The sequence below is a fragment of the Petaurus breviceps genome, unplaced genomic scaffold, assembly GCF_028583685.1.
Source record: "Petaurus breviceps papuanus isolate PSGF00001 unplaced genomic scaffold, PetGlider_PUasm1.0 154, whole genome shotgun sequence".
In the NCBI taxonomy this organism is placed as follows: domain Eukaryota; kingdom Metazoa; phylum Chordata; class Mammalia; order Diprotodontia; family Petauridae; genus Petaurus; species Petaurus breviceps.
In genome coordinates this window covers 14817301-14839455 of record NW_027185715.1, presented here as the reverse complement: position 1 = coordinate 14839455, position 22155 = coordinate 14817301, and the positions used below count along the sequence as shown (strand labels likewise).

Here is a 22155-nt window from a genome sequence, read left to right as displayed (position 1 = left end):
GCTCAGCATTTTTTATTGCAATAGATCTTTTCTGACTCTCACCACTCCCCATGGTTAAAGGTCCCTCCCCACCCCTCCACTGCAATTACTGACTTTTACTTTGCATTTGTCTAATGTCAGTTTATCCATGTGCATATGCTTTCCTTTAGTAGACTGTAAATTCCTTGAGGGTAGGAATTTTGCCTTTTTTTGGCCTTTGTTTCCCCAGTGATTTCCATATAGATGGCATGCACTAAATTAATGTCTGTTGAATTAATTGAATTGGAGGTTACAAAGAATTGAATTTAGTCTTGTTGAAAGGAAAAAAATCTCCCAAATGAAAGAACTAAAATGGATTACTGAGAGAGGAATGTGCCTGAGGTAATGAATTCTGCCTGAAATAAAGAACACTTAAAAAAAAAAACCTAGAATTTAAATTTAAAATTAAAATTTAATTTAAAATTTAGAATTAAATTTTAAAAACTAGGTGGCACAGTGAATAGAGCACTGGCCCTGGAGTCAGGAGGATCTGAGTTCAAATCAGGCCTCAGAGAACACTTACCAGCTGTGTGACCTTGGGCAAGTCACTTAACCCCAATTGCCTTGCCTTCCCCTCTTCAAAAAGCACCCCCCCCCAAAAAAAAAACAACTAGAATTGGGCAAGAAAATTGAATGACTTTATAAGACACCAAGACTCATCTTCCTAAGTTCACTTAGGTAACTAGCCGTGTGACCCTGGGCAAGTCACTTTACCTTGTTTTTCTCAGTTTAAAATGAGCTGGAGAAGGAAATGGCAAACCACTCCAGTATCTTTACCAAAGGAAACAAACAAAACAAATCAAACCAACTCCTTAAATGGAGTCCTGAAGAATTGGAACACAACTTCAAAATAACTACTGAGGCCCTGTCTAAAGAGTCTGTGATCCTGTGAATGCATCTTCTTATTTGAGCACAAGGAAGACATTCCCACTAAGGCTTCACCTGAAATTTCAAGCTAAATATAATTTCCTTCAATCATTCCTCAGAGGAACTGAAAACTCATGTTGACCTTTAATATATGTTTGAGTATTCCAAATATATCTGTTACTTGTGAAATATTTACCAGGAAATAGCGTGAGAAGAAAATTTCTGCTAATTGATTAGCATACATTTGTCTACACAACATGGCTGGAGAGTGTTGTGACTTTTTAAAGCAAACACACCAGAATTTACATGACCACGTGAATATTGTTCTTTGAATTAATCACCTTGAAAGAGGTCCTTGCTTATTTCCCTTTTTAGATTACAATTTCTTTGATAACAAGGACCATGTCATATTCATCTCTCTCTCTTTTAGTATAGTGTTGTTTTTTTAAACCTAGTGATATTTGATATAATTTGGTTGAAGGAATTAGTGGAAAAACTGATTGATAGAGAGGTTTCTCGTGGTACAGAGAGAGGGCTAGGGAAAAATTCTGGGCCTTACATCAGAAAGAAAACTAGAAGAACAAAACCCCCTTAATTTGCAAATTATTACCCCAGGGCTAAAGAAATGCTAACATATTTCAAGTACCTATGTTTCAGGGCCTCTTCACCTTTTTAACTGGGGCAGGAAATATTTCTCTTTGGCTAGGTCATAGGGGCTTGGGGCATCTAAAAAATCGAAAACTCTTTTCTTTAGAAAAGAATAGAACACTGGGGATGGCAAAGCGCCTTGACTGTCCTTACGTCTTTGTAGTGTCAGATGGAGGAACTGACAAGATTAAGCTTTGGAAAGAGATCATTGTAAGGGGTCTGATGGTTGGCTTTGGGTGTTTGAAGGGCTGCTATTGTAGAAAGAGTTTATCTTTGTACGGCTTGACCTCAGGGGCAAGAACGAAGGGTAATGGGTAAAAGTTAAAGAAAGATAGATTTTGTTTGAATGTAAGGAAAAATGTCCAAACAATTGGAACGATCCCAAAGTGGAATGGATATCTGGGAAAGTAGAGGAAAGGACCGCTTCCTCTTCGAGGTCTTCTTTTGCAATTTCTATTTATTTTTAACATTCATTTAAAAAAATTTTGAGTTCCAAATTCTTTCCCTCCCTCCAAGGCCTCCCCCATTCATTGAGAAGGCCAGAAATATGATATCAATTATGCATGTAAAGAGGGCAATGGGGTGGCATAGTGGATAGAGTGCTTAGGTCTGGAGTCAGGAAGACCTGAGTTCAAATCTGACCTCAGACACTTCCTAGCTATGTGATCCTGGGTAAGTCACTTCACCCTGTTTGCCTCAGTTTCCTCATCTGTAAAATGAGTTGGAGAAGGAAATGGCAAACTTCTCCAGTATCTTTGCCAAAAAACAAACATCCAAAAGGGGTCATGAAGGATTGGACACACCTGAAAACCAATCAAACAACAACATACATATAAAGTTATAGAAAACATATTTCCATATTAGCCATGCTGCAAAATAAAAGAGAAAAAAACAATGTATGTTTCTATCTGCACTGAGTTCAACAGTTTTCTCTCTACAAGTGGATAGCATTTTTCATCATGGGTCCTTTGGAATTGTCTTCGAAGTATCTTGGCAAAAATTGCACAGATCTTTATTGAGAGCATTGTAGAGGAATATTGTTCCGGTGCAGTTTGGAGTAGATCAGCAGTTCTTAAGCTGGGGTCTGTAAATTTGGTTTTTGGCAATTTTATTTCAATATGGTTGGTTTCCTTGATAATCTTGATTTTTTTTTTTTGCTTTTTGGAGGGTGCTTGGGGTTAAGTGACTTGCCCAAGGTCACATGGCCAGAGTTAAGTGTCTGAGGTCGTATTTGAACTGAGTTCCTCCTGACTCCAGGGCCGGTGCTCTACTCACTGTGCCACCTAGTAGCCTCAATAATCTCAATATTTGATTTAATATTTCTAATAACATGATTTTGAGAAGCGGTCAGAAGACTTCATTAGACTGCCAGAGGTCAATAATGCAAAAATACCCCTGATGGTTTCTGAGGTCCCTTCCAAAGTTGAGATTCCATACTCCTGGAATATGGAGAGGGGAGAAATGTGAAGCTGTTTGGGTTTTGTCACTTGGGATTGCAAATAGTAGATTCCTTCTGGTTTCCCTTTGTAATAGTTCATAGAATTATAGAATCTTTGAGTTAGAAGGAAACTCTCAGGTCATTGTCTAAATTGGTCAACTCTGATTTGTGTGTGGCATTTCTTGATCATCGTGCGGCCCCTCGGTTAACTCTTTTTTGAGTGACGCATATGAGGCCTTTACAGCAATGACGTCTTTTATAGAATGCCGTTAAAAATCCTCATTTTGTGGAAACCATGGCCTGATCATTACCAGTAAATTTAGAGTTGGCTTTTACCTAACTGCCATGCATGGTGAGGTCAATTTTTTTTTAAATTTTGAAACAAGTCGTATAAAAATAGAGAGAGCAATGAGCGTGATCTTCCTATTTACGAGCTCAAAGTTATCTCTAGCTAAATCTCTTTGGAGAAGCTTGGGGGGTTCACATAAGTAGGTTATCCTTTATCATCTAACCAACCTGAAATAATTCAGGCTGTTAAGAGTGACACAAGACTAGTGTACGTTTGTGTGTTTTGGGTTGGGGTGGTGGTGGTAGTGCGGAAATGCAAGTGAATTATATTTTGAGTTCTGGGTTACTTTTTACCATTCTGCCTTTGGTCATTGTTGAAAGCAAAGCGCCTCGTTCCACCACTGGCTGCTGTCATAAAGAAACCTTATCCAGAACGGTTGACATCCTCTTCATCAAGGCCATGGGATTCAAAGCATCTGTACCAGTAAGTATTAAATTTTGCTTGAATGAACGATGACCCAGAGCATTTCCAAAGTGTCAGACATCATGGTGTGTACTGGGCTAATACTATTATATAATATATAATAATGAATCAGCCTAATCTCCATTTATTGCATTGTAGGCAGACGGCATCAAAAACACAAAATTGCTAAAAAAGAAAAGCAAAAGTTTGTTCATGGTAAGCCTGGGAGTCCTTCCCTTTATTTTATTTTTCTACTCAGTTGATGTTTACAGAATTGATCATCTAACCCTCAATCCTGCGGGTTCAGTCACTGGTCCTATTCTTCAATCTCCCAGTGAAGTATTGATTGGAGGGGTGACCTAGGGGCAAAGACTGGCCATCAGTGGTAAACTTAATGCAATGCCCCATTTGCTTGGTTTACAGAAAAGCTGCCAATTTCGAGAGCAACTGCTTTCCTTTTTCATGGAAGACGTTCTTGGGCACCTTCCATTTCCATCAAACAAAGAGATAGGCTTCATTGAGGACTTTCGTAGCTTTGGAAAGAAACTCAATCACTGTGTAAGTATATTCTTCAAAACATGAGTATTTTAATCTTCTTGACCTTACTTAGAACAAAGTCGAGGGCAAAGCCATTTGGGAAGGTGTTTCCAAAATGAAAAGCTTTTCAGATTGACACCAAAGGCCATAAGAGCTGCTAATAATTGTATAACTTAGTAATAACATCAACTAACAGTGTATAACCCATACCTTCCAAAATACTCTACCAAAATCTATGATCTTATATCACTTTAAAAGTATGAAAATGGAAATGTATTGCATAGAACTGTGAAAAAAATAGATACAATATTGGCTACTTAGATGATCTCTGAATGTTCAAATGTTAGTAAGGTGACTGTCATTTGGAAGATGAAATTCTATTCTGCACAGTCCCAGAGAGAAGAACTAGGGCCAATGAATGGAAATTACAGGAAAGCATATTTTAATTTGACTTAAGCCAGAGTTTCCTAACAATTATAGTTGTTCCCAAATGACTGTCATTAGAGACATACTACATCTCTAGTATTTTTAAAATGAAGGTGGGACAGTCATTCACTGGGGATATGGTAGAAAGGATTCATCCTTCAGGCAAGAGTTCGTTTGACTTAATGACTTCTGAGGTCAATTCCAAATCCTAGATCCTCTGAGTCAGTTTCCATTTCTGGGCCATACTGTCCTCATCTGCAAAATGTTGGGGTTGAGGGGCAGCCAGGTGGCTCAGTGAGTAAGAGCACTGGCTCCAGTGTCAGGATGACCTGGATCAAATCCGGGCTCAGATACTCAGCACCACATCCAGAAATAACTGGCCCTGTAACCTTGAGCAAGTTACTTAACCCCAAATGCTTAAAAAAAAAATGTTGGGGTTGAAGTAGGTGATTCTCCAAGATACCTCTATCTCTGAAATATTCTGATTCTATGAAATATTTTTTTATCATCACACTTTTGTCTTTTTAAATTTCCCTTTATTTATTTATCTATAAACGCAAAAGTCAGGAGATTTTGCTTATTCCCCTCCCTTCCCCAGTATTGGTGATTTGCTTGATTTTTATGTCTCTATATTGTAAAAAAAAACGATGTGGGGGCCAAGTAAAAAGGTAATATATAAATAAAATATCACTTTAATATTTCCCCCTGGTCACTGCCCAATGTGTCTTCACATTTGAAAGGTCAGAGGGAGGACCACCCTATAAAAGCATCCACTGGAAGAGAAAGACGACAGAGAAGAATTGGATTATGTTAGATGAGGACAGATGCCTCCGTGCTCACATGGAGCTAAGTTTCTGCTTATGGTGCTGTTAGACATTGAAGTCTGCTTTTCTTCTGTCCTAGAACTTTCTTCAGTAAAGCCAGGGACAACAAAAAGGTGCTTGTTCTATTCCCGTGTTGACTTCCGGACCTTGAATGGGATAGATGTCTCTCCTCATGCGTTTTGCATTCAATAAGAGAGATGTTTGTTTAGAGTTAGAATTTCTTTCCCCTTGCTGCTTAGTTTAAGCCTCAGCAAATCAATCAATTAATCAATAAATACTTAATAGTGCCTACTATGTACCAGGCACTGTGCTAAGTGATAAGGATACCAAAAAAAAAGGCAAAAGACAGTTCCTGCCCTCAAGGAGCTTACAATCTAAGGGAATCAGGTAAGAGAAGCTGAGGACACTTGACAGTTTCTTGGAAAGAATACTGAGTTCCAGTCCTGATTCTGAAACTGACGAACTGTGTAAGTGGCAGGAGGCTGGACCTCCATTCCCTCATCTACAGGATAAGGGGTCGATGGCACACATTGTTGGTCTTGGAATCAGGAAGTTCTGAGTTCAAATCTTGCCTTAAATATTCACCAGCTACATGATCATCAGATACTTACCAGCTTTGTGACTCTGGGCAAATTCAATTAATCTTTGGAGTCTCAGTTTTCTTATCCATAAAATGGGTAAATAATCTCTAAAATCCCTTTCCAGTTCTAAATTCTGTGGACCTTCCATGATCTATTCAAAGCATGGGCTAGTCAAGTGTCCCCAAATTCAGTTGCCTTGGTTTGGTATCTTTATATGTTATTCATAATGTTTGTTGGTCATAGCATGTCACAATAACTCAGCTGGCCAGCTCACAACCCCCTTATTACCCCAATCTGGTACCTCCTCATAAAGAACAAAAGGGGGATTGTGTGGGCCAAGGGTCCTGATCTTTAATGAAGAAAAAAAGATAGTATTCTACCACTGCCATGAAGTCATTTTGAGAAAGATTGCAGATAATTGTAATAATTGTATTATTATATTAATAATTCTTATTTATATACTTACATATATATTTACATTATAATAAATAATATATAAAATATAAATATTCTGTTATATGAGGGCTGAACGAGTCTACATTTTCTCTCTCTTTTAGCACCAGGGCTTGTAGGCTAACATCTTACTCTTTATACGCTAGATAAAGTTTTGTCCAGCCATGGGCTAGACTACATGACCTATGGGGTTCTTTCTAACTCCAAAATTCTATGATTCTCTTAGCCTCAGTTTCCTCATCTGTAAAATGAGGATGATAACCCTGTAGAACCCACCTTGGGGCTATTATGAGACTCTGAGCATATGTGGGGTAGACGTATTGACATGCTGCGGATGGGGCAGCAATCAATGTAATAGGATCCCTACACTTTATTTTTTCCTTAATGAAGTTTTCTTCTTTTTGTCGCTAGTTTACTTATCTTTGTCAAATATGACTGTTAAAATTCAAATATCAGTCAACTTCCAGTTTCGATGGCACAGAAAACTATGCTTCCAAGAACTTTTTTCTTCCCTTATTTTTTTTTTCTGAGAAATTTCATTTTCAAGTCGACCTCAACCTGACAAGACAAATGTCTTGTCCAGGCTCTGCTCTAAGTTAATAATTATGAAGAGCTACTTCTTCCTTCTGTTTTTAGGTTTTATGGTTTGTGAAGCCATTGGCTCCCCCTGATGGTTAAATTTTAATTTACACAGATTCATTTTCTCCCCTTTTCTATAGAAAGAACTATCCACTACTTCCTAACTTTTGTCTTTCACGTCAAATGGGTTCACAGGACCATAAATTGAGAGCCAGAGGGATTTGAGAGATTACTGAATCCAATCCCTCTTTTTAGAGATATTAATGATTTATTTGCTCAGACTTGGTTATATGGTCAGTGTGTGATGGGGTGGGATTTGAACTCAGATCTCTCCCACTCCAAGTCTGCTCCTCCATACACTACTCTGTGTTGTCTCTGAAATGACATTTTTCCTGCTGGCTAATCTTTAACTATCCCACAGTCTCTTTGGTGATATCATAACCATTAGTTGAACATTGGAATTACTAAGTTTTACTGAGTATCAAGATGTAGCTTGTCTTGGTTGTTTGTCTGTTCTCAAAGAGGACCGTGACATCAGGGATGTGATGCCATGACTTGCAAGTGAATTGGATTTAAGTGAGGAAGGGCTGTGCAAAGTCACCAGCCTCACTTTCTCCTCTGGAGCTATATGGGTCCAGTGGCCAGATATAGATCAGGATGACTGGAAATCAGGGCTGTAGTATGAAGTTTCCTCCTACAAAGGGAGTTTTTTGGAAGATTGCTGAAAGAGAGGGAGAGAGGGAGAGAGAGAGAGAGACAGAGAGAGAAAGAGAGACAGAGAGAGACAGAGAGAGAGAGAGAGAGACAGAGACAGAGAGAGACAGAGAGACAGAGACAGAGAGAGACAGAGAGAGAGAGACAGAGACAGAGAGAGACAGAGACAGAGAGAGGAGAACAAGGAGAAGGGAGGAGGGTGGGCCAAGAAATAGCACAATATTGGGGGGTGGAGGGGGGAGACCCAGAAGATTCATGTTCTGATCTCAAATGTGATATGAATTAGCTATGTGATAAATTATCTAGGGCAAATAAATTCATCTCTTTGGGCTTCAGTTTTCTCATTTGTAAAATGAAAGGGATAGACTGGATAAATGATGTTTTAGATTCATTCCAGCCAACCTCCAGAAGCCTGGCTACCAGATGATGAATTATTTTGACTACAGACACTTAAGAGACTGTGTACTAAGATTAATAGGGTTCCAATGGGCTCGATAGTGGGAAAACCCACACCAGTGTCATTTTGTACTTTTAATAATGATAGTTGGCACTTATAAGATGTGGTTATATGAGCTAGGTGGCCCAGTGGATAGAGTTCTGAGTCTGGAGTCACGAAGACCAAAGTCAAATCTGGCTTCAGACTAGCTGTGTGACCCTGGGCAAGTCACTTAACCTATGTTTGCCTTAATCTCCTAGAGAAGAAAAATGGCAAACCACTCCAGTATCATTGCCAAGAAAACCCAATGAACAGTACTGGTGTGCTGTGGTCTACAGGGCCAAGAAGAGTTAAACATGATTGAATGAATGAATAGCAAAGCACTCATAAATCACTTTAAGTCTTGCAAAACACTTAAAAATATCTCATGTGTTCTTCATAACAACTCTTGGAGGTAGGTATTTTATTATTCTCATTTTACAGATAAAGAGACTGAGGCAGGCAGAGTTGAGTGGCTTTCTCAGGATCACACAGCTTGTAAGTGTCTGAAGCCAGATTCAAACTCGGGTCCTGACTCCAGGTCCATTCTCTGTTCTCTGAACCAACCTAGAACTAATATCAAATATCAAAATCAAAATATATAAGGTCAAAAAGAAAATATCGAATATTACGATAAGAAAATAGATATATTATTTTATGTCTTGACATAATGTATAGAGACCTGTCCTAGGAGGCAGAAGACCTGACTTCAAGTCCTCCCTGTGACATACTGATGGTGTCACCTTAGGAAAGTCACAGCTTGTGGGCCCTTGACCTCTTTGGTATTATGGGCCCTGCTGGTAGCCTCGTGAAGCCTATGGACACCTTTGAGGAAAAAAATGTTTTTAAATATTTAAAAAATGTAGAATTTGCAGAGGAAAGAAATTCTATTGAAATTTAGTTATCAAAATATTTTTAAAAACCAAGTTCACAGAAGACCATAAATTGCAGGAAAGGTTCCAATCTGCATTGGTGGAGAATTTCCTCATTCAGATATTTCCCATGCCAGTGAAATCATAGGTTCAATCCCGACCTCTTCTACCCTGCTTACACTATAGTTTATGGTGTTTACAGGATGTAGATTACCTTTAATTTTCTGATTTTAGGTGTTTGTGTTATTTTAAGATTATGATTTTAGGAGGAATTTGATAGTTTAAAGACCCAACTACTATTGACTTTTGTGTCTGTCATACATTCTAGTCATTTTGACATCACCAACAAAATAACGTGTGTTAGGTAGTTGTTCAGTTGTGTCTGATTTGTGATCCCATTTGGGATTTTCTTGGCAAAGATACTGGAGTGGTTTGCCATTTCCTTCTCCAGTTCATTTTACAGATGAGGAAACTGAGGCAAACAGGGTTAAGTGACTTGCCTAGGGTCACACTGCTATTACACGTCTTAGGTTGAATTTGAACTCAGGTCTTCCTGATTCCAGGACTGTCACTCTATCCACTCCATCACCCAACTGCCCAATAATGTATGTACAATGTTTTTAAAAAACCTATTTGTGAATATGAATTTGAATAGTTCTAAATGAATAACTTAAAAAAGAATAATATAAACGTCTTAATTTTCAGAAACTTTGCTAGCCATGACATATAGTTTCCCAAGTAAGAGGCATTTTCTAAATCTATAAAATAATTGTATATCTATAAATTTAAAACTAATGTATATCTAAATGTATATCCAAATCTATAAAATAATTGTATGTAGTTTTCCATGGTCAATGAGATATTAAATTGATTAAATTAAAAATAAATTATATTAAAAACAGTATTTAAAAATACCCTCCTGGGAGGCTAGGTGGCACAGTGAGTAGAGCACTGGCCCTGTAGTCAGGAGGACCTGAGTTCAAATCCTGCCTCAGACACTTAACACAAAAACTAGCCATGTGACCTTGGGCAAGTCACTTAACCCCAATTGCCCTCTAAAAAAAAAATACCCTCCATACCCTCAGAAATTGCATAATTTATAATAGTAGAAGTACATGGTAGGGTTGTATTAAAGAAGATGCATTGATTAGTTAGTCAATAAACATTTATTATGTATTAGATGCTATACTAAGCTCTAGGAATACAATTGTCTACAGAAAGAAAGTTAGTCCCAGACCTCCCAGAACCTTCGTTCTAAAGGAGGAAAAAAATGCATAAAAGGAAGCTAAAAACAGAAGGGGGAGCTGTGTGTGTGTGTGTGTGTGTATCTTGTGTGACTGCATATTTATTCCTATCAGTTCCAGAATTCTCCACTAAATTTCTACTCCAATGCCCAAATGTGACATGGAGGTGACCCTCAGACCAAGCTATACCAGCAGAGTGCTAACTTTGCACTCTGATAGATAGGTCTTATTCATCTGGAAAGGCTTTGACTATATACAAGGCTCTGGCTTTGTACTGTTTATCTGTCAAGTGACACCCAAGCTAGTCAAGGCTTGTCATCAGAGCACTGGCCACCAGGTGATGATGTGGTTTGGTTTTTTTTCAGTATCAGAAAATCAAGACTTAAAGAATTGACATAATGAAATAGGGAAACATTCTCATGTGTGTCTCTACAGCCCTACCATGTACTTCTACTACTATAAATTATGTCATTGATGAGGGTAGGGAGGGTATTTTTTTTAGAGGGCAATTGGGGTTAAGTGACTTTCCCAAGGTCACGTGGCTAGTTTTTGTGTTAAGTGTCTGAGTCAGGATTTGAACTCAGGTCCTCCTGACTACAGGGCCGTTACTCTACTCACTGCGTCACCTAGCTTCCTGGGAGGGTATTTTAAATACTGTTTTTAAAAGAATTTCATAAATATTATTTCATAAATAAAACAAGCATTTCTATAATATAGTACAAAAAAAAGATGATTGTATGTGAAACTGCAAATCTACTATACATAACTTATTATTCCTTTCAAACATACAACAAAAGTATAAAGTAAATTCCTTTCTTCTTCTGGCCTTAGAGATGGCTTAGACAAAAATACATACATGCACACATATGTATATATACACATATATGTATACTCATGTTAAATTATTCTGTACATACTTCTATTTCTCAGCTCTTTCTCTGGATGCACATAATGTTTTTCTTCATGTGTCCTTTAAAGTTAACTTGGGTATTTATAACAGACTATTTTGATCTTCTTTAAAAATATTATCTCATTTTGTTCTTTGTATCAACCCTGGGAAAGGTGTAATTATAATTCAAATAAGGCGGATAGAGTTAAGTGACTTACCCAGGGTAGCTCAGCTGGTAAGTACTGCAGCCCTTTGGACATGATAGGTGATTAAGTAAATGTTTATTAAATTGAATAGACTTGTGTAATTTATTCTGAAGCCAGGTGCTTGCTGGTAAATAAAATATAAGAGTTTGCCTCTCTTGTGGTGGGTTTGATAAGACAATTGTAACATCACCTGCAGATGGGCTAATAAGATTGGATTATGTTTATTGTTTGGAATGATAGTGACTGCGAATGGTTTGGCTGATGAAGGAAAAATAATAATGAAAGCAACTCTATCTCATTTTCCTCTTAGCTACAAAATTCAAAGGAGGGGATGATCGTTTGCTTGTGTGCTCCTTATGTAGAATATTAATTACTCGGGAGAAATTCCCCTTCACTCATTGCTTTTTTCTCTTCTTATTTCCATGTTGCTATACTTTCCAGTTCATATTGCAATTTTTTTCTCTTCCTATTTCTGTGCTGCTATATGTGTGTATATGTATGCATGTGTATATTATATATGTGTATACATGTGTGCATGTATGCATGTGTATATTATATATGTGTATACACACACATATATACCTAGTCCATAAGATTGAGTTTTCCAGAATGTATGTGTAGGGAATGGAAGAATATACAAGTTCAGAAAAAATACACCAGGGTAAGGGAATTGAAAGTGTGTATGAGATGCAGTATGGCATATAGGGTCAGTGTTGAAGCCAAGAAGCCCTGAGTTCATGTCTCTTCTTTGACAGCATCCTGTGAGTCCCTGAACATGTCACTGAACTTTACAGTGGCTCAGAAATTCTAATATGTAGATGAGTTGCTGATAGACTTTGATGGAGAATTGCCATACTGGTGGTTCCATAGACAGAAGAAAGTAGAAAAATAGAAAGTCTTCTCCTGCCATGGAGTTTAAGCTTTGGATCTAGTCCTTAACTAAGGCCCATGATCCTGTCTAGGCTGGTACCACATGCCACCTTCTTTTTCTCTCTCACTGCCCTAAAAGAAAATGGTATCTTTCACCCAAGAATGTTTTTTCTTCCTCCTGCCAATTTGGAATTGGTCCAGTCTGGACTATCTGGATTGAGCTAATTGGTTTATCCTTTACTTTAAAATGGGCTGATCATTCTCAATCAAGATTAAAAAAAAATTTCATGGTGGATTCCTGGTACTTTAACCATATTATCATGGTAAGTTAACCTTTTGGTCATTCTTCTGGGAGTAGCTTGACCTTAGGAGAAGCATATCAAGCTCTTTTGTGACCGTGCTATTTCTTATATATCACCACCCTACCCCTGAGCCTACCAGTAGTCATATCTAATGAACTTGGGTATTAAGACTACCTCAGAGTTAGGAATTTTATTTCCCCTGAAGATAATTGCAGAGGTAAGTCCCAGTTCTTCTGATATACTTTCTTTTGTAGCATGCCCTTCTCCCTTTAAGTCATAATTTGCCTTTGCTAAAACTAATAACTAGTGATTTTTATTCATTGCTAAGTGTGGGTTGGGAGCAGGGGAAGGAGGCTTCAGGATACTGTGAGACCACTACTAGGGAGGGATGAGGAAGGGTCTAAGCTGGGGTGGAGCTCACCAGAAATATAGTCAGAGAAGAGGGAAGAGGTGAAAGAAATAGTTTGAATTAATTATTCTTGCTGATTAGATACTAAGTTTAGTAGTATCTAAACTACTGAAATAAGCTGCAAGCACTAAGAGTGCACATTAAATTTTGGCACCTACAGAATTCTGAGATGTAGCGCCAGTCACCCAACCTTGGATATAAATCTACCTTTACCTCCTCTATGGAGAGGGCTCTGATGTATGAAGCCTACAAAACAGGGTGTCTGAAGTATGCATCCTTTCTGGTTTATTCAATTTACCCCCATTTCCAATGTACATTGTCTCATAGTCGTCAAGGGGAAGTTAGGTGGTGTAATGGATAGAACATTGGTCTTGGAGATCTGAGTTCAAACCCAGGCTTGGACATTTGCTGACTGTGTGACACTGGCCAAGTCACGTAACCCCTATATGTATCAGTTCCTCGTCTGCAAGATAGGGGGATGCACTGGAGAAGCAAATGGTAAACCACCCCAATATTTTTGCCAAGAAAACCCCACGGATGTGGTCCATGGAGTCAGGAGGAGACACCACTGAATGACCACACAATAACCTAATTATCAAGCTTGGTTTTCTAGCTTTGTCTGATATCATCCAACTTGACGTTTCTTCATTGTTTGGGCCCCCATTAGCTCAGGATGAATGTAAACAGCAGTTGTTTCTGTTTTGGCCAGAAACCCTGAGAATCTTCCCTTCTCAGATCAATTTTTTAAAAAAGAGGCCATTCTTCGCCTCATTTCTTATTAAGCCTTAATTGCTGAATAGACATTGTCTTAGTCAAACTGAGACCTGTTAAAGACCTTGGCTTGAAAAGGCCAAGATCACTCAATGCATCCTGGGCCATCTCCCGTTGTCCTGATCTATATCTGCCACTGGACCCAGATGGTTCTAGAGGAGAAAGTGAGGCTGGTGACTTTGCACAGCCCTCCCTCACTTAAATCCAATTCACATTGCATGTCATGGTATCACCTTCTTGATGTCATGGTCTTCTTCTAGAATAAAGGATGAATAGTAATAGTTTTAAGATAGAAGTCAATCGGTTGTTTGTCTACATCTGGAATTGTACTCTATGCGTGAAGTCTCATAAGCTTTTTACTGGTATCACACTTCGGAGTCTTAAACTCTAATTTGTGAGTAGGATAATGGGTCTCATGGTCAGTGATTTTCCTTGGATAGAAAATATAGCAAGTTCCCAGTAGCCATCACTTTTCTGATATGAAATTTCCCCCTGGGGAGTGCCGTGGTATTATTGAAAGAAAGATGGATTTGGAATTGGAGTTGTTGTTCAGTCATGTCTGACTCTTTGTGACCCCATGGATTTGTCCATAGGGTTTTCTTAGCAAAGATACTGGAGTGGTTTGCCATTTCCTTCTCCAGTTCATTTTACACATGAGGAAACTGAGGCAAACAGGGTTAAGTGACTTGCCTAAGGTCATACAGCTAGTAAGTGTCTGAGGGAAAATTGGAATTCAAGTCCTCCTGACCATGTTCTATCCACTGCTCCACCCAGCTGGCCCAAGAACAGAATTAGAGAACTTGGATTCAAATCATGTCTCTGATCCTTCTTCCTTCTATGACCAAAAAAAAAAAAATCATTAAACCTTTCTCAGACATAGTTTTGTCATCTGTAAAGAGAGGGGTTTGGACCAGATGACTCTTTCAAGCTTTAAATCTGTGATGTAGCCAGCCTGTAATTTTGGAGAAAAAAATAAGGCTTGTTTGGATCAGCAAAAGCTACACCTGTATGTGTGTGTGTGTGGGTGTGTGTGTGTATGTGTGTGTGCGCATGCACGAGCTCTTGGATGTGTGAATTAATTAGACACACCTACATCTTTTTCTCAATCAAGCTCCACACAGTACCAAGGGATTAAGTCCACTCTCTCTTTCTTTGTCCAGTCTGAATTGCCCTCCAACTATCCTGTTTGTGACTCCTTCTCAACACATTATCGATTATGAGTGAGATTATTGATTTTATCGATTTTAACAATTGTCATGTTTTTTTTTTTTCCCTGAAGCTTGGAATGTAACTCTCTATTGCAAATAGAAAACTGGCCCTAGGAGGTATGGAGATCAGCATTTGACTCCTGTCTCTGACCCACACTGGCTATGTGACCTTGGTCAAGTCACATAACTTCTCAATGCTGTAGGTTGTAAATGGTAGCTAAGGTTATAAACTGCATTGTAGAAGGGATTTCTTTTTCTTTTTCTGATTTTTGGAGGGGGAAGGCAGGGCAGTTGTGGTTAAGTGACTTGCCTAAGGTTACATGGCTAATTTTTTGTGTTAAGTGTCTGAGGCTGGATTTGAACTCAGGTCCTCCTGACTCCAGGGCTGGTACTCTATTCATTGAGCCACCTAGCCGCTCCTGTAGAGGGAATTTCTTCACCGACGAGTTTTTTATATCAAAGAAATAACATCCAGTGTTTATTCCTATCTTTGAAGGTGAGACACAGAAAAGTCTTCAATTCATTATAATTCTTATTATATTGGCTCAGCTTACCCATGAGAAATTTTTTTTTTTTGCTTTTTAGAGGGGAGAGGACAGGGCAATTGGGGTTAAGTGACTTGTCCAAGGTGACAAGGCTAATAAGTATTGTCTGGGGTCGAATTTGAACTCAGGTCCTCCTGACTCCAAGGGCCGGTACTCTATTCACTGCACCACTTAGCTGCCCCACAATTGATATTTTTCCAATTTTTTAGGTCTGACTTTATTTGTATGAAAAGTGTTTTGTAGTTGTGTTCATATAGTTTCTGGATTTGTCTTGGCAGGTAGACTCTCACGTATTTTATATTGTCTGTAGTTATCGTTATATTAAATGTAATTTCTCTTTCTATCTCTTGCCGCTGAGCTTTGTCACTATAATACTTTGGATGTGGCCAGGCAGTCAGCACTTCTCTCTTTGCAAAGTTGGTTCATACACACTAATCAGGTACCAGGTTGGGTATCCTACAAATCATAGCACAGTTGAAAGTTCTATAGAGATAAGACCATAGAGTGGATCTAGGTGGCATAGTGGGCTTGGAGAACACTGGGCTTGGAGTCAGGAAGAGCTGTCTTCCTGTCAAGCTGTGACTTTGGGCAAGTCACTTAACATTGCTTGCCTCAGTTTCCTCATGTGTCAAATGAGCTAGAGAAGGAAATGGCAAAACACTCCAGTATCTCTGCCAAGGAAACCCCAAATGGAGTCACAAAGAGTCTGACATGACTGAACAACAAAAAAAGGTAAGACTTTCACAAACTCAACAAAACTAACACTTGTCAGTGGACAGCCTGAGACGAGCAGTCTCCAGTCCATTCACCACATTCAGTAGTCTTTTTACACATTTTTCCCATATATCAAACAAGGTAAGGCCATCAAGGAGAACCAGAATGCATTAGCCTTAAGTAGTCTATATACAGCTCTATTTTCTCCAGGAGTCATTAGAAAGTAACTGATGCCCTGAAAATTTCTTGGAGCACCTGCTAAAATTTGGAGAATTTTATTGGATAAATGTAAGGAAAGTATTCTTCTCATCTTTTTCTGCTAATGGAGCCTAATAATCCCCCCCCCCCAACCACTGATTGATTGTTCAGCAGATATACTAGGGTAACTTGATTTATTGAAAAAAGGCTTGGGCTTAGAATTACAAGACCTAGATTTAAATCTTAGTTCTGCAGATTAAAAAGTGTGACATTGACATGGCACTTTATCCCATTGAAGGTTTATTTCCCTTATCTTTAAAATGAAACGATATGTAGAATACCTACCCCACAAGACAGGTAAGTTGTGATGAAAATGTTTTGTAAACTTTAAAGGGTCGGAGAAACGTAAGCTATTCTCGTTACTTCCTGGCAGGATCACATTGGGATTTTCTTCTTCTTTTTTTTTTTTCCTTCTAGCTCTAGTTCTGTATATTTTTACTAGATTGCCTATGCTAGGTTGAGGGTAACAGATTTGGGCATGAGAAGCCAGTTCAAGTGGACAAATTCAAAGAGAGTTCAAGATGGGATTTTCGGGACTCAAATTTGCACAGCTGTCTTTCACTCAAATCAAAGTCAACTGCAAGTCATGATGCCATGATCCTCTTCGAAAATGAAAGACACACCCCACAATGATGACAATGACAACTAGATTGCCTAGGACAGAGGTGTCAAACTTATGTCCTAGGCACCACATGTGGCCCTCAAGTGTAGCCCAACTAGATTAAAATGTCATTGAGAAGCAGTTAAAAAAATAAAAATATTATAGAATGTGAAAATGTTAATATGTGGTTTTCCAAGTCAACATGTGACCTGTAGGGATTCTTGTGTGTAGTTTAGTGGCCGCCATTTCTACCTGAGTTTGACACCACTGATGTAGGGCATTCCAGGCACTTAGTAAAGGCAGGAGAAGGAGTGTTAGATGACTCAGCGGATAGAACATTGGGCCTGGAGTCAGGTTCAAATCCAGCCTCGAACACTCACAAGCTATGAGACTCTGGTAAAGTCACTTAACCCTGTTTGCCCCAATTTCCTCAACCATAAAGTGGGAGTAATAATAGCATCTATCTCCCAGGGTTGTTGTGAGGATCAAATGAGATAAAATTTGTAAAGTATTTAGCCTGATGAGTGGGGCATGGTAGGTGATATATAAATGTCAGTTATTATATATGTTGAATAGCGATAAGACAGTTTGCTGGGAGCAGAAGGTGTGTGAAGTGAATTAAAAGAGATAAGTATGAGTCATATCACAAATGACTGCAAATGTTGAAGGCACGGGTAAGAGTTTTATATTTTATCTAGAGGTAATAGGGAGTCATTGAAGATATTTGAATATGGGAGTGATAGTGAAATGGTCACTCTGTGCTTTAGGAATGTTGATTGGGCAGCTGTGTGGAAGAAGGATTGGAGAGTCAAGAAACTAGAAAAATGGAGAACATTTAGGAGGTCATTATATTAGTCCAGGCAAGGGATGATGAGGATAAAAACTAGGGTTTTGGAGAGAAGTGGATGTATGCCAATATGTTGTGCACATAGAATTAGCAAAACTTGGTAATTGCTTGGATATGGAGGGTGAAAAAAAGTGAGAGTCAAAGATGATTCCAAGGTTGAAACCAGTGGTGATGGAAAGATGACGGTGTCCTCAACAGAAATAGGGAAGACTGGATGAGGTATGATAGGTTTCTCAGGAAATATGCAATCCATGTTGGACATGTTGAATTTGAGATGCTTATGGGACATCCAGGTAGAGATTTCCATTGGGCCATCAGAGAAGCAGGACTGGAGTTTTGGTAGGCTGAAGATGATTCTGTGTTTCAATGGTTACCTTCAAGAATGGACATGGTACATTGATATCCTTCATTGATTGATATCCTTCATTGATATAAGGAACTCCTGAGTGAGGAAATTCTCCCTACCAGTGCAAACCAGTCCATTCATGGTTTTTGAGAGTGTCCTAGAGCATCGAGGGGTTGGGTGACTTGACCATGGTCACATAGTCAATGTGGATCAGAGGCATTCAAAGTTTCAGGAAAAAAAGGGCACTCTTGCTAATATCGCTCATACATATCATGTTGGAAGGAATCACAAACCTTATAGTCAAAGTTCAGAAACAGAGCCTTGGACAATGGAGCAAGTGTGGACCTCCATCCATTGGCACTCGCTAGAGTGGAATGACGAGATTCCTGGATTTAGAGTCTAAAGGAGCAGATTTGAGACCTCAGTCTGCCATTCGATGGATTTGTGACCTTAGGCAAATCACTTAACCTCTCCAGGGCTGGGTTTATCTCTGGATAAAATTAAAATCTGGAGGATTGAACCAGTTGAGATCAAAGGTCCCTTCAACCTCTAATGTTCCATGATTGGCCTTCTGCTATTTATTCTACTTCTCTCATTTTTTCCCTAAATATTTTCCTTACTAAAATCTAAATGACTAAGATATAGTTTTGTATCGCATTTATATGACATATGGTATCATGTTTATTTTTTTCCTTTTGGTCCTTTGTCTTAGATCCTTGTATCTAGGATCCCGCTCATACCTGAGGAATAGGAAAAGCAGATTGGATTTTTCTTTATTTGTTCTGTACGTTTTTATTGATCCCGTCTGTTTCTTACATCATCATAGCTATCCCCAGTGTCCTTTCCCCTTCCCCTCCCTGATAGCCATCCCATCTAACAAATAGTAATTTTTAAAGGAGGAAAATCCTCCAGCGTAACTTATCGATGGTTAAAAAGTCTGAAAACACAATCCGGGCTCAGATACTCAGCACCACACCCAGAAATAACTGGCCGTGTGACCTTGAGCAAGTTACTTAACCCTGATTGCTTTAAAAACAAACAAAAAAAAAGTCTGAAAACACATGCAATAAGTAACACCTGTGGACCTCCCACCTCTGTGAAAGGGTGGGTTTGGGCTGTCACACTGTTTCCTCATTGGAGTCCTGCTTCTAATTTTGTTACATTCACTTTTGACTTTTTAGTGTGCTGTTGTTCTTTCATTCACATTCCTTTACCCCCTGGGGATTTTGTTTTCTTGTGCTTATTTTACTCTGAAGCAGTTCATGCAGATCTTCATCACGTATGTAATTTGTTACAGCACAGTAATATTCCGTTACATTCATGTACCAGACTTGGTTTAGCCATTCCTTAATCAATAGGCATCAACTTTGGTTCCAATTCTTTGCTATCCCCAAAAAATGGGATTATAAATATTTTTTGGTTTTTATGGGGACTTTCTTTTATCCAGTGCTTTCTTGGGGTATAAGCCAGTAATGGAGTCTCTTGTTGAAAGGATATGGATGGTAGATTGGGTTTGGATGATCAAGTTCCCACAGTGTGTGTGTGTGTGTGTGTGTGTGTGTGTGTGTGTGTGTGTTGATCATTTCCTCCTTCTCTCCCCTTCTGTCTCTCCCTCCCTTCCTTCTTCCTTCCTTTCTTCCTTCCTTCCTTCCTTGCTTCCTTCCTTCCTTTCTTTCCTCCCTCCTTCTTTTCTTTTCTCCCTTCCTTCCTTCCTTCCTTCCTTCCTTCCTTCCTTCCTTCCTTCCTTCCTTCCTTCCTTCCCTCCCTCCTTCCCTCCCTCCCTCCTTCCTTCCCTCCTTCCTTCCTTCCCTCCTTCCTTCCTTCCTTCCTTCCTTCCTTCCTTCCTTCCTTCCTTCCTTCCTTCCTTCCTTCCCTCCTTCCCTCCTTCCCTCCTTCCTTCCTTCCCTCCCTCCCTCCCTCCTTCCTTCCTTCCTTCCTTCCTTCCTTCCTTCCTTCCTTCCTTCCTTCCTTCCTTCCTTCCTTCCTTCCTTTTTTTCCTCTCTCCCTCCCTCCCTTCTCTAGTGGCACAGTGGATAGAGTGTTGGTCCGGAATCAAGAAGACTCATCTTTCTGAGTTCAAACCTGACTTTAGATACCAACTAGCTGTGCGACCCTAGGAAAGTCACTTAATCTTGTTTGCCTCAGTTTCCTCATCTGTAAAATGAGCTGGAGAAGGAAATGGCAAACCACTCTGCCAAGAAAACCCCAAATCAGGTTGTGTACAGTTGGATATGACTGCAACAACCAGACACCAATGACAACTTCTTGACTCCAGGTCCACTACTTTATCCACTGAGCCAAATAGATGACACTCAACACTGGGGTTGAGTCTCAATTTCTCACTTCCTCTGGGATTTGCAAGTCCTCTTTAACAAGAGTTATCTGCATTCTGGTTGCCTTCTCAGTTTCCATGTGCTCCGAACACTGGGGAGATGAAGTCCATTACCAGGCTTAAGACAGTATTTTACAAGGTAAGTGTGTCCACGATTGCCAGTAGACTTTGTTTTGTGAACATGAATCACTTCCTCATTTAACGTAATAACCTTATCTGCAGATTGGAAACAAGGGAGTCTACAAAGCCATCAGTGAACTTGATATCCTTTTTCCCTGGATAAAAAATTACCTAGATGGTATTAAATAAGAGACCATGGACATTATCTTTAAAATGCACTGACAAGTACCAGTGGAATGAATTTATATATAAAAGCGCCTTTCTCTAATTTAGTTGAAATTTTTTTGTGTATGTGTGTGCACTCAATATTGAGAGAAAGTTAGCTTTAACATCAATGGTCTGGGTGAATAAAGATTTGAAGATGCTCCCATTGACATCTTTCTGTTATCACTAACTATGAAGGTTTTAAAATGATTTATTATTGATTTTATTTTTCCCCAATTACATGTAAAAACAATTTTCATTATTTGTTTTCAAAATTTTGAGCTCCAAATGAAGGTCTTTTTTAAAAAAACAATTATTGTTTATATTTTAAGAGTGCTATATAAATGCAAATTTCATTGCAGGACTTTCATTTGAAGACAAAAATAGGAATAAACATTTCAGATTATGTGGAAAGGAAAACAACACACTGAGAAAACTCACACTCTAATATTACGTGAACAGGGCTGGTTCAAATGGGAGGCACACCAGCATTAATAACTCTTTTGGTGGAGAGTTGGTAAATATGACCAACCTTCATTTTACCATTCTAGCTACAGAGCCATGTTTAAAGCAATTAAATGTCTGCTCCGTTTCCATGGAGAGATGTCCATGAAAACATGCTAGAATTTCAGTATGATTATAAAGTTTAGCAAATCATGTGATAATCAGGGGGAGCTAATGGCCCTGGAGTGTGATGATTGCTTTCAGAGATGGATGGGAAATGGGTTTATCAGGTAAGCTTAGTCTCAAAGACCTTATCATCAAAAATGATACTAAATATAACCAAGGCTTTTGCATTTTGTACACGTAAGAGCTAAAGGAAATTCTCTTGTGGCAAACTTGAAGACTATGACCAAATTCTTTATTCCTTTGGTCAAACTGCCTAACGTGGGATTTTTAAGTGACACTGAAATCACAAAGACATTTTCTGTAGGGTTACTATTGTTTCAATTTACACAACACCCTCAATAGCATGTTGGGAATAGATAACTTACAGGACAGTAGGCCTAAGGCAGTATCTGGACATTGGCTGGCTCAAGGGCCTCAGGTAATCCCCCATCATGACTCTTCATCCTCTCTTGTGTTCTGGTATATCCTCCCCTTTC

The 22155-nt window shown here is 38.9% G+C and overlaps 1 protein-coding gene across 1 annotated transcript; it reads left to right on the top strand.

Moving 5' to 3' along the window:
• Positions 1-3536: 3536 nt before the first annotated feature.
• IL26 (interleukin 26) lies at positions 3537-21183 on the top strand. The gene is made up of 5 exons (XM_069081743.1): positions 3537-3743; positions 3882-3938; positions 4146-4280; positions 20799-20864; positions 20948-21183. The coding sequence occupies exons 1-5, from the start codon at positions 3573-3575 to the stop codon at positions 21032-21034; spliced, it is 516 nt and encodes a 171-aa protein (XP_068937844.1). The 5' UTR covers positions 3537-3572; the 3' UTR covers positions 21035-21183.
• The last annotated feature ends 972 nt before the right edge of the window (positions 21184-22155 follow it).

Bases quoted from the DNA above. Each gene is read 5' to 3' on its own strand.
- IL26 (XM_069081743.1), top strand. From the start codon at position 3,573: ATGCAAGTGAATTATATTTTGAGTTCTGGGTTACTTTTTACCATTCTG. The intron at 3,744-3,881 runs GTAAGTATTAAA...ATTGCATTGTAG, and splicing joins GATTCAAAGCATCTGTACCA to GCAGACGGCATCAAAAACAC. The intron at 20,865-20,947 runs GTAAGTGTGTCC...CCTTATCTGCAG, and splicing joins TTAAGACAGTATTTTACAAG to ATTGGAAACAAGGGAGTCTA.